General features: G+C 38.8%; 1 protein-coding gene across 2 annotated transcripts in view; it reads right to left on the bottom strand.

The window, feature by feature from the left end:
* Window positions 1-1,742: 1,742 nt before the first annotated feature.
* hnf1ba (HNF1 homeobox Ba) overlaps window positions 1,743-12,958 on the bottom strand; it is a 28,588-nt gene continuing 17,372 nt past the window's right edge. The window contains exons 6-10 of one of the 2 annotated variants that reach the window (XM_044120504.1): window positions 10,931-11,057; window positions 10,682-10,864; window positions 9,247-9,362; window positions 8,948-8,992; window positions 1,743-4,549 (exon numbers count right to left, since the gene is read on the bottom strand). In XM_044120504.1, the coding sequence (XP_043976439.1) occupies window positions 4,529-4,549; window positions 8,948-8,992; window positions 9,247-9,362; window positions 10,682-10,864; window positions 10,931-11,057 (492 nt within the window). In that variant the 3' untranslated portion in view covers window positions 1,743-4,528. The remainder of the gene's footprint in view (window positions 4,550-8,947; window positions 8,993-9,246; window positions 9,363-10,681; window positions 10,865-10,930; window positions 11,058-12,958) is intronic. The other variant, XM_044120505.1, reaches the window with a different exon arrangement.

The raw sequence follows: 12,958 nt of genomic DNA, 5'->3' as shown, positions 1-12,958 counted from the left end.
GCAAACAACATGTAAAGCACATAATGTTTTCATGTTGAACGCCAGTAAAAATGTCATGCGTCATTAATGTATAAAAAAAGTGTAAAGTACGTGTTGCTGGAATCTCAACATCGCATAAAGTATGAGGTGCAAACATTTGAATTCGCCGTCAAAAATGTTGCTCGTTATTAACCCGTAAACAACATGTAAACTACGTGTTAATTGAACGTCAACAACACATAAAATACCTATTGTTTGTGCCTGTCAAGTCTGTCAAGGTGTAAAAAGCATCTGTTTATGTCCCTTCTGGGCAACTCCACATCCTGGCAGGTTTGGATTTCAAATAGGAGCTCTGTAGATGGTTTGGGATCTCTTAATGGAGTTGAACAGAGAGCGTTATGTGATCAACGGGGATGACGCAGCTGTGGCAGATGGCCGTGGAGTGGCTGAGGGCCCGGAGGAGATCTGACAACTGGAGGCTTGATGTGGGAACCAATGAGGCGTTGTCAACGCTAAAAAAACCTGCAAGGAGTAAAGTGGAACGGGACAACAGGAAGCATAAAACAATGATGAGGAAAATCACTGAAAAAGGTATCGCTGTGGCTTGACTCCACCCCGAACAGCTGAGGCAAAGAGCCAGAGGGAGGTCATCTAAGCGCTCTGTAAATCCTCAGGAGGAGATGAAATTATTGGAGACAGGTGTGGAGATTGCAGCTCCAAGGAGAAACCTTGTAGAAATGGGTGGAGCTTAGTGGAAGTAGGTGGGGCTTTGTGAGAACAAGCGTTTAGAAACTCCGGAATGGTTCCCATGGGAGATTAAACGTTTTCTCAAACATACATAAGAATCATGTTTTCATGTTCATAAAATGACATAAAGCTCCACAAAGTTGATTTAAATTATACCCCACACCGTCTTTAAGATAATCAGATGAATATTTTAAAATGATTCCATGTTGTAAGCAGCATAGATGAAATAATGTCTTAAAAGTTCCAGATGGCGTGGAAATTCTCTCTCATACTGAGTATTTAAACATCTGATTTATTAGAGTGTATCTATAGTCGTGTTTCCATTGACCTTGTGCAGTTTGAATAAATTTGCTTAACGGAAACAAGACAATTTGGAAAAAAGTGTTCATTTTTTGAAAATATGTTTTGGTGCGAGGTTGAGGTGGGGGTATTTTTGACAGCAATGAAATTGGTTAATTTCTCTAAACTGCAATGGAAAGACAGAAATGGCCATTTCTAACCCGAACCCAAACCTATCCCTGAAACAGGCCATGAAGAAGATGACAGGAAGTAGTTGGGGGATCATAGCCTATTTTTTAATAACTTATCATGTGAACAAACGTATTCACGTGTGTCTTTTATTTAATAGAAACACTGAAATTTTGAAAATGTTTTTTTTTTCCACCACTAGCAGAATATTGACAAAGTTTTACACACAGTTATGATGGAAAGGCAGCGAGTGAGCGCTAACAGCTGTTTCTGTTATACTAATTAAAGCTTTTTCCACAAAGCAGACTGTTAAAAATCTGATACAAATTAATCTAACAACCATTAGATTAATTGTCAGTATGAAATTGTTGTTCATGTGAATAGCTTAGAATATAGTTTGCTTTCTCAGCATTGAATAAACTCTTCATATTCTTTATGCTTTAAGATACTTTAATAAGTGAAAAATCTCTTAATATGATGATTTACCAGCCTTCATGATGCATGTGATGTATACACTCTTGATTAACTCGTTTCTATTAAAACTTTGACAGTCACTATCGGGACTTAAATTCATCTGAAGTTACTTGTTATGCTCTATCACCCCTTTATTTAACAACACAACTGACCAATGTCACGTCCATAAGCAATTTTTGGATTTATCTAAATTTAAACATTTGTTCTTGCTGTTAAAAATGTATGATTCCGTTTGTTCTGATGTGTTAAAATGTGATTGTTAAACACATAAAAACAGCAACAAAAACAGTCTTCTATGCAGGTCTAACATCCAGACTGCTAATGAATTACGTTTGTATTCAGGCCTTAATGATGGATCAGATGGAGTGTTTAGAAATTCAACAGATGCAAACAAACCCTCTTGTATTTTAGTGTCTCTTGAAATGAAAGAGTCTAAGTCAGAACTTTACTGGTTTCCCGGGACTCGAAATCAAAGGCCTCATTGAAAGGCAAATGGAGCAACGTCAGAGGATTACAAGGCTTTCGTCAGCGGGGAGCCATGGTGCAGGACCTAAATGTGGGTCATATGGATCACAACACTGCAGGATCTGAAAACAGATCACTCTGTGCATGAAATGTTTCAGTTAAAGTGAAGCAGAAATGAGTGTTGAAAAGATTCAGGAGGACAATATTGGCACTTCTTCGCTTCTGTCGTTCTTACACGTGATAATGGATTCTGTAGGTTACCGTAGAGCTCACTAAATATGCAAAAACAACAATCACACATAACGAAATGACAACAAAAAAATGTCTGAATTAGAGCAATAAATCAACAATAAGACAAATGCAGCTTAAAGCTTCAATAGATAATTTTTATAAAAATAGTTGGTTTTTTTTACATATTTGTTAAAGGAGCTGTATAATCTAAAATCAACTTTTTGAGCTTTATAATCATGTTATAAGGTTACTCCCTGATTATAGACATACCTGGAGTGTTGACGTCATTCTTTCATGCATGTTTGAGGAACATGGGTATTCAAAGTGGGGCTCAGGGGCCATTTGCAGCCCTTGAAATAATTTTGAACGGTAAAACTTTGGCCAACAAAATAGAAAAGCAATAACCTCCAAAATCTGGAAATTGTCTGCTTTTCTTTTAATTAGCCAGCAGTCCAAAGCCTCTTCAAGGGTTCTAAAAATGTTATCATGGTACAAGTAAATATAAAACAAAAAACTCACAAAAAATCTCATTTGACTTTTTAAATAAATTAATTTTGTGGCCCGCCACTAGTTTAGATTTGCCAGTTTTGGGCTCGGGTGGGGAAAAAAGTTTGGACAATACTGATCTTCTACTGATGTTTTTTTTGTTTGTTTGTTTGTTTTGACAAATATAATAAAAAATGATTATGATCAAAGACATTTAATCACACACCAATAAACATAAAATATGCTCACTAAACATGCAAAACAATAACCACACATGTATTATTTTTAGAAAAAAAACTTTTTACTTCAAAAACCAATATTTTCTCGGTAAGTATAAATAATGATTCACGATTGATTTCCATTTTGTACAAAAATAATACAATAAGAGGAGAGGGAGAGAAAAAGAGGAATCGTGTCTTGTATGCCGATAACAGTCACATAAAACGACTACATGATGACCTAATAATGTGAGCTGGGGACTGGGTGGGTCCACGTGCGACGAGCCGAGTCACCCCGAAAGGGAAACTTGATCAATGTAGGTCTGGATATGAACTTACGCCTAAATACTGTCACCGTAGGTGTTTATTTGCGCGCGCCTAGCAGATTCCCCGCATTCCCGCGCGATCTTTACGCCGCGGCTGTCACAACACCGCCGCTCTTTCGTGTTTACGAATGCCTGTCGATGTTTTCGTTCTTCCCCGGCGGGAGGGGGAGGGCTATTTAACGGTGAGCCGTGATTCATGACGAGGAGTTATTAACAATATTTGTCCAGTTTTACATCGCTAGCAGGAAGTGGGAGAGGAGATAAAGTCCGAGTGGAGGGGTGAGTCCCATTCCTTAAATTCACCTGAGCCTGGGAGCAAACAAGAGCCGGAGGTTTCAGTGGAAAGGGAAGGGCTGCGCGCCCGCTTTCAAAGTGTAAAAACGAGTCAGTTCCCTCACAAAAAAAAAGAACAAAGAAAAAAAAAATAAATCAGTTTGGCGTATTCGTTACAAATCTACTTTTTTTTGTTTGTTATTTTATCAACAGTTTACAACAGCTGTATAGTGCATATTCCTTTTCCAGCCTCAAGTGTGTGGAGTTTTGTGCAGAATCCAGTTATACAAAGCATTGCATAGTCCTTTTGAGATTGTCAAAGTCTTTTCAAATCACAGTATACACAAGGAACGACTTCAGGCGATCATTTGCGGTACAGTAAACTGAATGTGGACAGATAAAAACATGGAAGACTCCTTAAAAAAACAGTAAGAAATGTATGCGCGAGATCAATAGTGGTCGTTGTGATTGTCACACGTGCAGACAAGGTGTCCCCCCTCGTCCTCTCTGTGTTTAATGTCTTGAAGTCACCCCAAATGCCTCCATTAAGGTCCTCAAAATAGTTCATTCTGGTGCTTTTGTTCCTTTGCGTGACAACTTGGGATGACTTTTTTTTTCTTTCTTTAAACTGAATACTGTTTTCTAAGATTTGAGTTTGAATCATAAACATCCTTGTTGATCATTCATGCGCGGCAGACTCGGGCCCCCCTCCCCTTCGCCCTCCCCTCCGTGTTTGTTGACCAGCTTGTTGTCCAGCGCGCGCGCGCCTGCTGGCCATTAGCAGTTGTCATGCTAACCTCGGCGAGAAGGTGGAAAAATGCGCTCCGGTTGCCGGGCAGCGGGGAAGTCGGTTGGACGCTCTCACCAAGCTGGTAGAGGACACTGGGACAGAAAAGCAGAGAGAAGTCAGGCAAAGTAAAACCTGCGTTACATAAAACACAGATGCATTCTGGGTATATTCCATAGTAGGCGATCAGTTTTGCTGTCAGAGTTTATTACGGTCTTGTCATCGTTTCATGAGGTCACTTCACTCCTTTATTTCCAGCTCCACGAGCAAACAAAACACTCAAATAAAATCAGATCAATTATAACCTACAATTTAAAAGTACAGCCTACATAGAGTGAAAAAATAATAACTAAATGAGGCAGAAATAATGATTTCTGCCGCACCCACACATGCCCACAAGATGGCAGCAAACATAGTGAGAAACAGGAGGATGATTATCACTATTCAGTTATTTTTTATGATTACTGGTTCAAGTTTTATTTGAAATGTAATATTTTATTTATTTATTTGTGCAATATTATGGACTATGTCTTGCATTTGTAGCATTTGGGAAAGCCAATTTGAGCTTCATTTCACTTTATATCTATTCATTTATTCACTGTCGCTTCACTGTCCAATTTTAAAATCCGTCTGACAACTTAAATTTATTCATTGGCCTTCAAGCCAAATGAGACTCGATTTACTTAACTTTTATTGGTATTGATCTTATTTATTTAACTGTGTTGTTTTATTGCGTTTGAACTTAGTTTGTAATTTATTGCAGCTTTGTTCCTTTATTTTTATGCTTTAATTTATCTGATTTATCTCTAATGTTCAGCATTTGTTTCAGCTGTGGCTGGTGTTTCAAAAGCATTTTATAAATAAAGGTGATGACAACAGTGATGATGATGATGATGATGATGATGATGATGATGATGATGATGATGATGATGATGATGATGATGATGATGATGATGATGAGGATGATGATAATGGTGATGGTAATTGATTCATTCAGTTATTTATTAGACTTCTTAAACTGCGACCTGGGTCTGAATTCCATACCATAAACATAAATGGGAGCTGGTATAACAATAAAGTTATTTGATTCATTGATGTTTTACAAGATGCATCGTGTTATAAAATGTCTTATTCTCAATAATAATAATAACAACATTGCAGTTAATTGCATAAGAGGGAGGTAAAAGATAATTATCCTCCTTACTTGTTTCTGTCCTCTGTAAGTCTTTTAATTTCTGTAAAATATTGCTGAATTTATATCATATGTTTCAAATATATTTGGCGTTAAGAGTTAAAAGCTAGAATAAACAGCATCCTCTACATGTATTAGCACACCTGATAAAAGTGTATGAAAAGCCCTTTAAAAATAAAGCCTACTTTCATTTAAACAGCATAAACTCAAACACACAACATGTTTATTTCGCACAAAAAAATGTTTTCATAAAATCCCCTGTAATTCACAGGCGCAGTCGTGCGGTTAAAGGTTAACATAACCATGATCTGTAATGATTTTTAAGTTAACCAGAGACTGTAGGTTAATTAGTACTCCATGCTTCCTGTTTAGCTGGAGTATAAATATGATGTGACACTATCATATTTATGCTCCCGCTGTAAATATGGCCCGTTCTTCTTGGTCTAACTCTTCAAAATAGGAAAGACAAGCGATCATGTCGTTTAAGCTGTGGATCAGCAAAAGTGCTGTTCAATTAAACTTGACAATGTACAAAGTCACTACGTTAAGAACAATCACAAGTGTGAGAATTAGGACTAAACGAGGACCAAAGTTGATCTTGTCACTATAAAAAGGGAGAAAGATGGAAGAAAAGGGAAAATCATAATTTATTTGATGCTGCACTTTTTCTTCATCAACAGTTAGCATCAGTTTTCTCATTGAATCTTAAGCAGGGGGCATCTGTTGCTCATTGTTTCATGGCCTTGTACCGTCTATGTTAGCCAAACAAAGCTTTTTAAAATGGATTTCAAGAGGATTCATCTTTCAGTTTATTCAGCTAAAAGCTTGACAGTATTGTTAGAAAAGTATTATTTTTATTATGTTAAACCTGTAGAGGACGAAGAAGTGAACGAGATAATCAGCGCTGAAGGCGACGTTTACATAAACATCAACCAAAAAAGTTAGCTTCACTCATCCAAAAATCTGTTTGGTAAACTGCAAAACAGTTTTATTTTTTTTCATCATGTTTTTCATTATTGGGAAAAAGTCATAATTCTGACATGCCATTGAGTTTTCCTGCTTTTACCTTAAACAGCCCTCCCACCTGAGCCTGCCACACCTGACCAAATACATTCCCCATTCCTCTTCCCCTTGGCTCTGAAAAGCCTGTTTCCACTCTCTCTCCCCCTTCAGGACTGTTTGAGGGATTTATTTTTCACCTGCCTCTCCATGGAGACGGCTGACCCCGGCGTGACCCCGCGGCCGGCAAACAGCCTCACCTGATAAAAGCTGACCTGCAGCCAACACCTGAGTCATTAGACGCGGCGTGCGCTCCGAGCAGAGGCTGCGGGTAAATACTGGGTGCTATAAAGCCCAGCTCGTTTAATGAAAAGGAGGTTCGGCCCAAATCACTTCCTGATAAGAAAATCCCTGACTTTACTGGTGATTGTTCAATAAACAACATGCAATAATGCTGAATAAGCAGGAAGCAAAGATTTCTGAAGCTCTTTTTTTTTTATAGTCTTTTTGGTTCTAGTTTGCTAAAAAAAAAAAAAAAAAAGTGCAAAAATAATTTACTTACGTAGAAGCAAGCTAATTTAAATATTTTTGTGTTTGTGTGTCTGTTTTCTGTCGTCTGAAAATGTTTCACATAAAAATATATATTTTTTATTTTTATTACTGAATAAAGCATCTAATCCAAAACTCACAGGGTCATTTTAAATTTATAAATTCAAATTTAATAGGATTTTAATTATTTGGCAAATATTTAAACCAGTTCCTATAAAGCATTGTTCGAGGTCGACAATGCTTTATAGGATTCTATAAAAAGTATAGTTTCTATACTATATTATTATCCTGTCACTTATAACAGGAGCTTGGTATTTTATGGTATTATCACATATATTGTATTGCTTATTGCAATATAAACAATAAAGAAAACATGTTATAGTTTACATTACAGTACTGTGTAGTATTGTATTCTAGAATATAATACAGTTCAGTATGTCAGGGCTTTCCAGTGCAGTACACTCAACATACAGTACAAAAAAGTACACTACAACATAACACAACATTGCACTGTACTATTTTATAATAAATGTATGACAATAATTCAGTACAATTCAAGACAACAGTACTATACTGCATGTGTTGTACTTACTAGATATAATTGCTCGTAATGTTTTTTTTTCCCAATGTTGTTTTTTACAGTGTGTATCAAAGGCATTTTTTAAGTAAGTTTATAATTTTTTGTGTGATATTTGAAAGTACAGCATCACAGTTTGAGGGTATTTCTGATAACAATATACAGCGTTAAATTTAACATTTTAAAAGTCTGATGAAATATTTGAAATTTGTGATTTTGGAGATTTCAATAAAACAGCAGAATAAATCTAAAGGTCACTTCAGGCACACTACAAAAAGAGAACAGGTGATCCAACTTAAATACATTGTGTTACTTGGTCATAAGTAATCAAATTAAGTTTATCTAAGTTCATGTATTAAGTTGTCAAGTTAAACAAACGTAAGAATCAAAATTCATTCATTTAATTGTCACAAATCAGCACAATTTTTTAATTTGGAGCTCCATTTTCCTTTTTTTAGTGTATGTGAGGTTTTTATTCACAACGTAAAAAAAATAAGTTAAATTGCATTTTGGGTAATTTTATTTTAACTAAACGTTCTCGTCTCTGTTTACTGTCCTTCCAAAAATGCTCTAAGCGACACATCACGTTTTATGAATCTTTCACAAAAAAGATGAACAGCACCAACTCTCCGTGCTGCCATCATCATCATCATCATCATCAGTCAGTGGAGAGCCAGCGCTCTGCCTCAGCGTGGGAAATTGAGCATGTTAACACACCGTGGACAACATTTCAGGCTAGAGCGATCACAAGAGAGCAGGGAGAAGTAGGAAAGAGGAAGCGGCGTAATTACCAAAAGGAACAAGAAGAAGAAGAAAAACTCCACCGCCGCCCTCCTCCACTCACTTCACTTCACCTGCAGCCACACTGTAAGCACGGGGGGAAGCAGAGCCGTGATTAACAGCTCTTCATTTCCTGATGGCAGCAGCGGTGAAGATGAAAGTGGAGGAGAGGCAGAGATTGATTGGACAGCTGTTTGAGAGGAAACGGGAATGGTGATGAGAGTGTCCCGCCCATGCATCCATCTAGTCTGCTTGGTCTGGGACTGTCTGAGCATCAGCCCCGAACAGGAAGCGGAAAGGGTTAGTGCGCACGGCTACACACCCTGGGCTAAAAGGTGATTGGCTTTGAGTTGGATTTCACTCATTAAAGCTGAACTGATAAAGTAAAGTATTTACCCAGGAGATACCCCCGAGTTGCACCATCTTGTTTACAGGAGCGTCCTAACACGACAAGGAATTAAACAAGTCAACAGAAAATCATGACACACACAGTCTCTCTCTCTTTCTACCTGGCTGTGTCTACTTCCTGCTGTGGTGTGTATTTAAGGAGGATTTTTTTTAAAAAGGAATATGCAACAAATGTACCTCAGATTCTAATGCAATCAGAATGAGAATCAGAGAGAGGTCAGAGGGGGATCTAACTGCGGTCTGAGAGGCGTGATGGGAGGTTTGGGGGGTCGTAGGAGGGAACTCACCGTCTTGCTGGAGGACATGGAGCTGAGGGTGCCGATGCTGTTGGCGTCTGTGACCATGGATGAGGGGAAACGGGACGGGTGCGAGTACTGCGGGGGCTCTTGTTTGTGCGAATACACTGCATGAGAGAGAAAAAAGAAAGAAGAAGAAGATATCAGTTTTAATACATGAAATGTGTGAAATCCAGCTTCTATTTGCAGAAATATTTACATTTTCTTTGACAGAGACATACCAGAACTATGTCATTTGTAGGATTTGTTTTTAAATATATGGTCTTGTAAGATTTTTTATTTTATTTTGGAGGTTATTACCAATCAAAATGATATCAAAATCTCTTAATTTCTTGACCTTAATGAAAAAGAGATTAGCTGTTGAGAAAAGAAAATTTTTGGCCCAAAAAATCTGAACTATCCCTTTAACATATTCAGTATCAGCGTCGAACCATCAGGAGTCTTCAACCTGTGGCTCCAGTGCCATATTTGGCTCCTTACACCACAGTTTTACAAAATAAAATGGACCTGATTGTACACCAGATGCTTTCCTCTTTACAGTTTGTTTGTTTCAGTTGTTTGTGATAAAGCAGCAGTATGCAACTTTTACATGATTTTTACAAATTTGTAAAAATTGTCTTTATGTTGTGACAGTACTAATGTCAATCTGCCTTCCTCCTTGTGGTCCTGATGTCACCTGAACAAATACAACGCTCTGTCAGAAACAACCAATCAGAGCCGGGGGGAGGGGTTTTACCGTTGTCAATCATCCTCGTGATTGCCAGCACTAGAAATATTTTCGACTTTCTAAATTCAGAAAGTCGATTATCTGAATTGTTTTGTAACAAATTTTGAACTTTTCAAACTCTTTGTTTGTAAAGTTGAAAATTTTTTCTTGTTTGTTCAAGAACGTTTTGTTTTTCTCCTCTCCAGGGGGTCTTTTGTGAGCTCTAGTGTCCCTTATATGAAAGTAGGCTGACAGGAAAGGAGGAAAGACATGGGGCAAATGTTGCCGGGTTCGGGAATCAAACCCCTGAGGACTCAAGGCCTCCAAAAGTGGGTCGCCCTTTCCCCTACCGCCACCAAAGCACGCCCTGTTCAAGAACATTTTTAAGTTAGAGGTTAAACATTTTTTTGGTGGAAATTTACTCCTCTACTTTAATTTTTTTTTTTCTTCTATCTACCATCTACACATCGCCGTAGCAACCTGGAGTGAAAAGGAGAAGCTACAACTTTATGAACTATAAAACCCAGAGCGGAAGTCACCATTGATACAGTTTTGCCTTCCTGGGTTCTGCTTTGAATTTCAACCAACTCAGCACAAGCTAGTATTGCTAACAGTCACCTGCTGTAAAAAAAACGACAAAAAAAACCCAAAAAAAACCAACAACAATGAATTAGCACGGATGATTTAACAGATAGGCATGAGGAGAGCAGAGTTACTGACTGTGAGAGTGTGTGACGGTGGCCATGAAGGGCTGCTGGCTCATGTGGCTGGGCGACTGCTGCATCAGGCTCGACTGGTGGGGGCTGTGGAGCTGCTGGGAGAACTGCACCGGCTGGAGAGCGGCGAGGCTCCCCGCCACGCTGTTGATCACCGGCACCGTCTGGGCCTGCGACGTGCTCAGACCTGACCAGAAACACTCTCCTTAGATCCGGGTTCCCGGACGGACGGCTCTTTTTCTGCGAGACTTACTCTGCGCTATCGCCATGACTCCTGTCAGCGGCATTAGGAGGTTCTGCGGCTGCTGGTGGCTGTGGTGGGAACTGTGGATGTTGGTCAGCGTGCTGACCGGAGGAAGTCCTCCGCCCGAGCCTGAAATCTGCGGAGGGGAGACGAGGGAAATGAAATCAAGCTTTTACTGCTGCATTATTTACTTTCAGCTGAATGTCGCACTCAGCGAAGAGAGGCTGAGCGTCTTCCTGTGTAAATCCTCGTTCAAAGCGAGCCACATGTTGCTTACTGAGCAAACAGCGGGTTCAGAATGTTGACTCAGTTTGGATTCTTTGGTCCAACATTTCTCTCCTGTAAACCGCTCAAACGCGACGCACGAGAGGATGTCATAAAGAAAAAAAGAAAAAATTGAAAGAAACAGATATGAGAGCAAACGGTTCTGTGGGTTTACTGGATCCTCCTCTGGACTGAGGTTTCATTCATTTGAATATGGCTCATTTCACAACCACCATGGGACAAAAAAACCCAAACCGACAGACCATCACGACACAAGGTTGGCACTCGTTTCACAGAAACCGAGTCGGAAAGGCGGAAGTATCCTAACAGAGAAGTTAGGTCAGCTCAAACAGGCCAACAATTTAAAGTCTGAGATAAACTTGTTTGTGTCTGATGGATTGAATTTTTCAGCTTTTCCACTCGATATCTGAAAGTGACAGAGGAATGTTCTTTTGTTTCGCTTTGTTTTTGATTATTTGTTTGTTTGTTGCTTGACGTCGATCCATGAGTAATTCCGACAAGAAGTGGCTCCAAATCTTAAGAAATGAAGAAATGTCTACACTTACACAGTTGATCGGTTTTAAGCTGACCTCTAGGCATGTCACTAAGACATTATTTGCTCTCTTTTAGACTGAGTTTTGAAGAGCACAAAAACTGTTTCAGACTTTAGGTTATAATATTCCAGGAGCAAAGTTATTCCCAAGGACTGAAGTTTTGAAAAACGATAAAGTGCAGGATACTGGGTTTCTAAGATTTTACCTCAGATCTTCCATCTTTCTTAAAGTTGCAGTAACTTTTATAATCAATAAGTTTTCTACATATTTGTTAAAACTGTCCCTGTTCTGATGGTATAACATGAGACAGATAATCTGTAAAAAACAACAAAAATTTAACTCAATGTGGTGCCACTGCCATCTGCAGAAATACACCACTCCTGGTCAGAAACATCCAATCAGAGCCAGGAGGAGGAGCTTAGCGCTGTCAATCAATCTCATGTACATGCTGTTCACACTTGCTCCCTTTCTCTCTGCTATGTTACAGCTCCTTCCACACAGTGGAGCCTTCAGTGGATGCTAAGGTTAGTTAGCATAGCCACCAAATACACAAAAAAATTACATTTTACTCAGAGTTATCATGACTAGAATAGAATAGAATATTCTTTATTTCCTCCCTTGCTAAATTTTGCTGCGGACTCTTGAGTTGAACTCCTTCATGATTTTGAATCACAGCACATCTACATCTACCTTATGGATATTACATCAACCAATGCTTGCAAACATTAGGCTTCACATGAAACTCCTTCTTCTCCTTTTCTGGGTCAGTTTATTTTCTTTTTTTTGTAAGCACGCCGTCACGGTCAGATGGAAGACTGGATCTAGACGTGTACAAAAGCTACTAAAGTCCAAAGGAAAAGTCTTGAAGCTCTTCAGAAATCCTGAACAACTTGTTGGTCAAGACCACTTTGAAAGGACATTAAAAAGTTTACCTTCTCATGAGCAAGGTATAATAAAATTAGGAATGTTTTTAAAGCATGTTATTACAAAAAAAAATACATATGACAGCAGATTATCGGGTACGATCAAATGGTGCTGTCGTTCCTCCATCTTTAGCTTCTCTTTGCTCGGCGTTTAATCAATAAGAACAGAACGTTTCATTGTGAGGTTTGTTGGCAGAGCGACCAGCGTGCCTGCCTGTCTGCTCGGGTGAAGGCTGCCTGCTAGGACGCTGCCGCTCAAACAGAGCTGCACAATGTGAGAATTGTTGGCGTAGGGT

Source organism: Gambusia affinis, linkage group LG06, assembly GCF_019740435.1.
Source record: "Gambusia affinis linkage group LG06, SWU_Gaff_1.0, whole genome shotgun sequence".
NCBI lineage: Eukaryota > Metazoa > Chordata > Actinopteri > Cyprinodontiformes > Poeciliidae > Gambusia > Gambusia affinis.
This window is presented reverse-complemented; position numbering and strand designations above follow the sequence as displayed.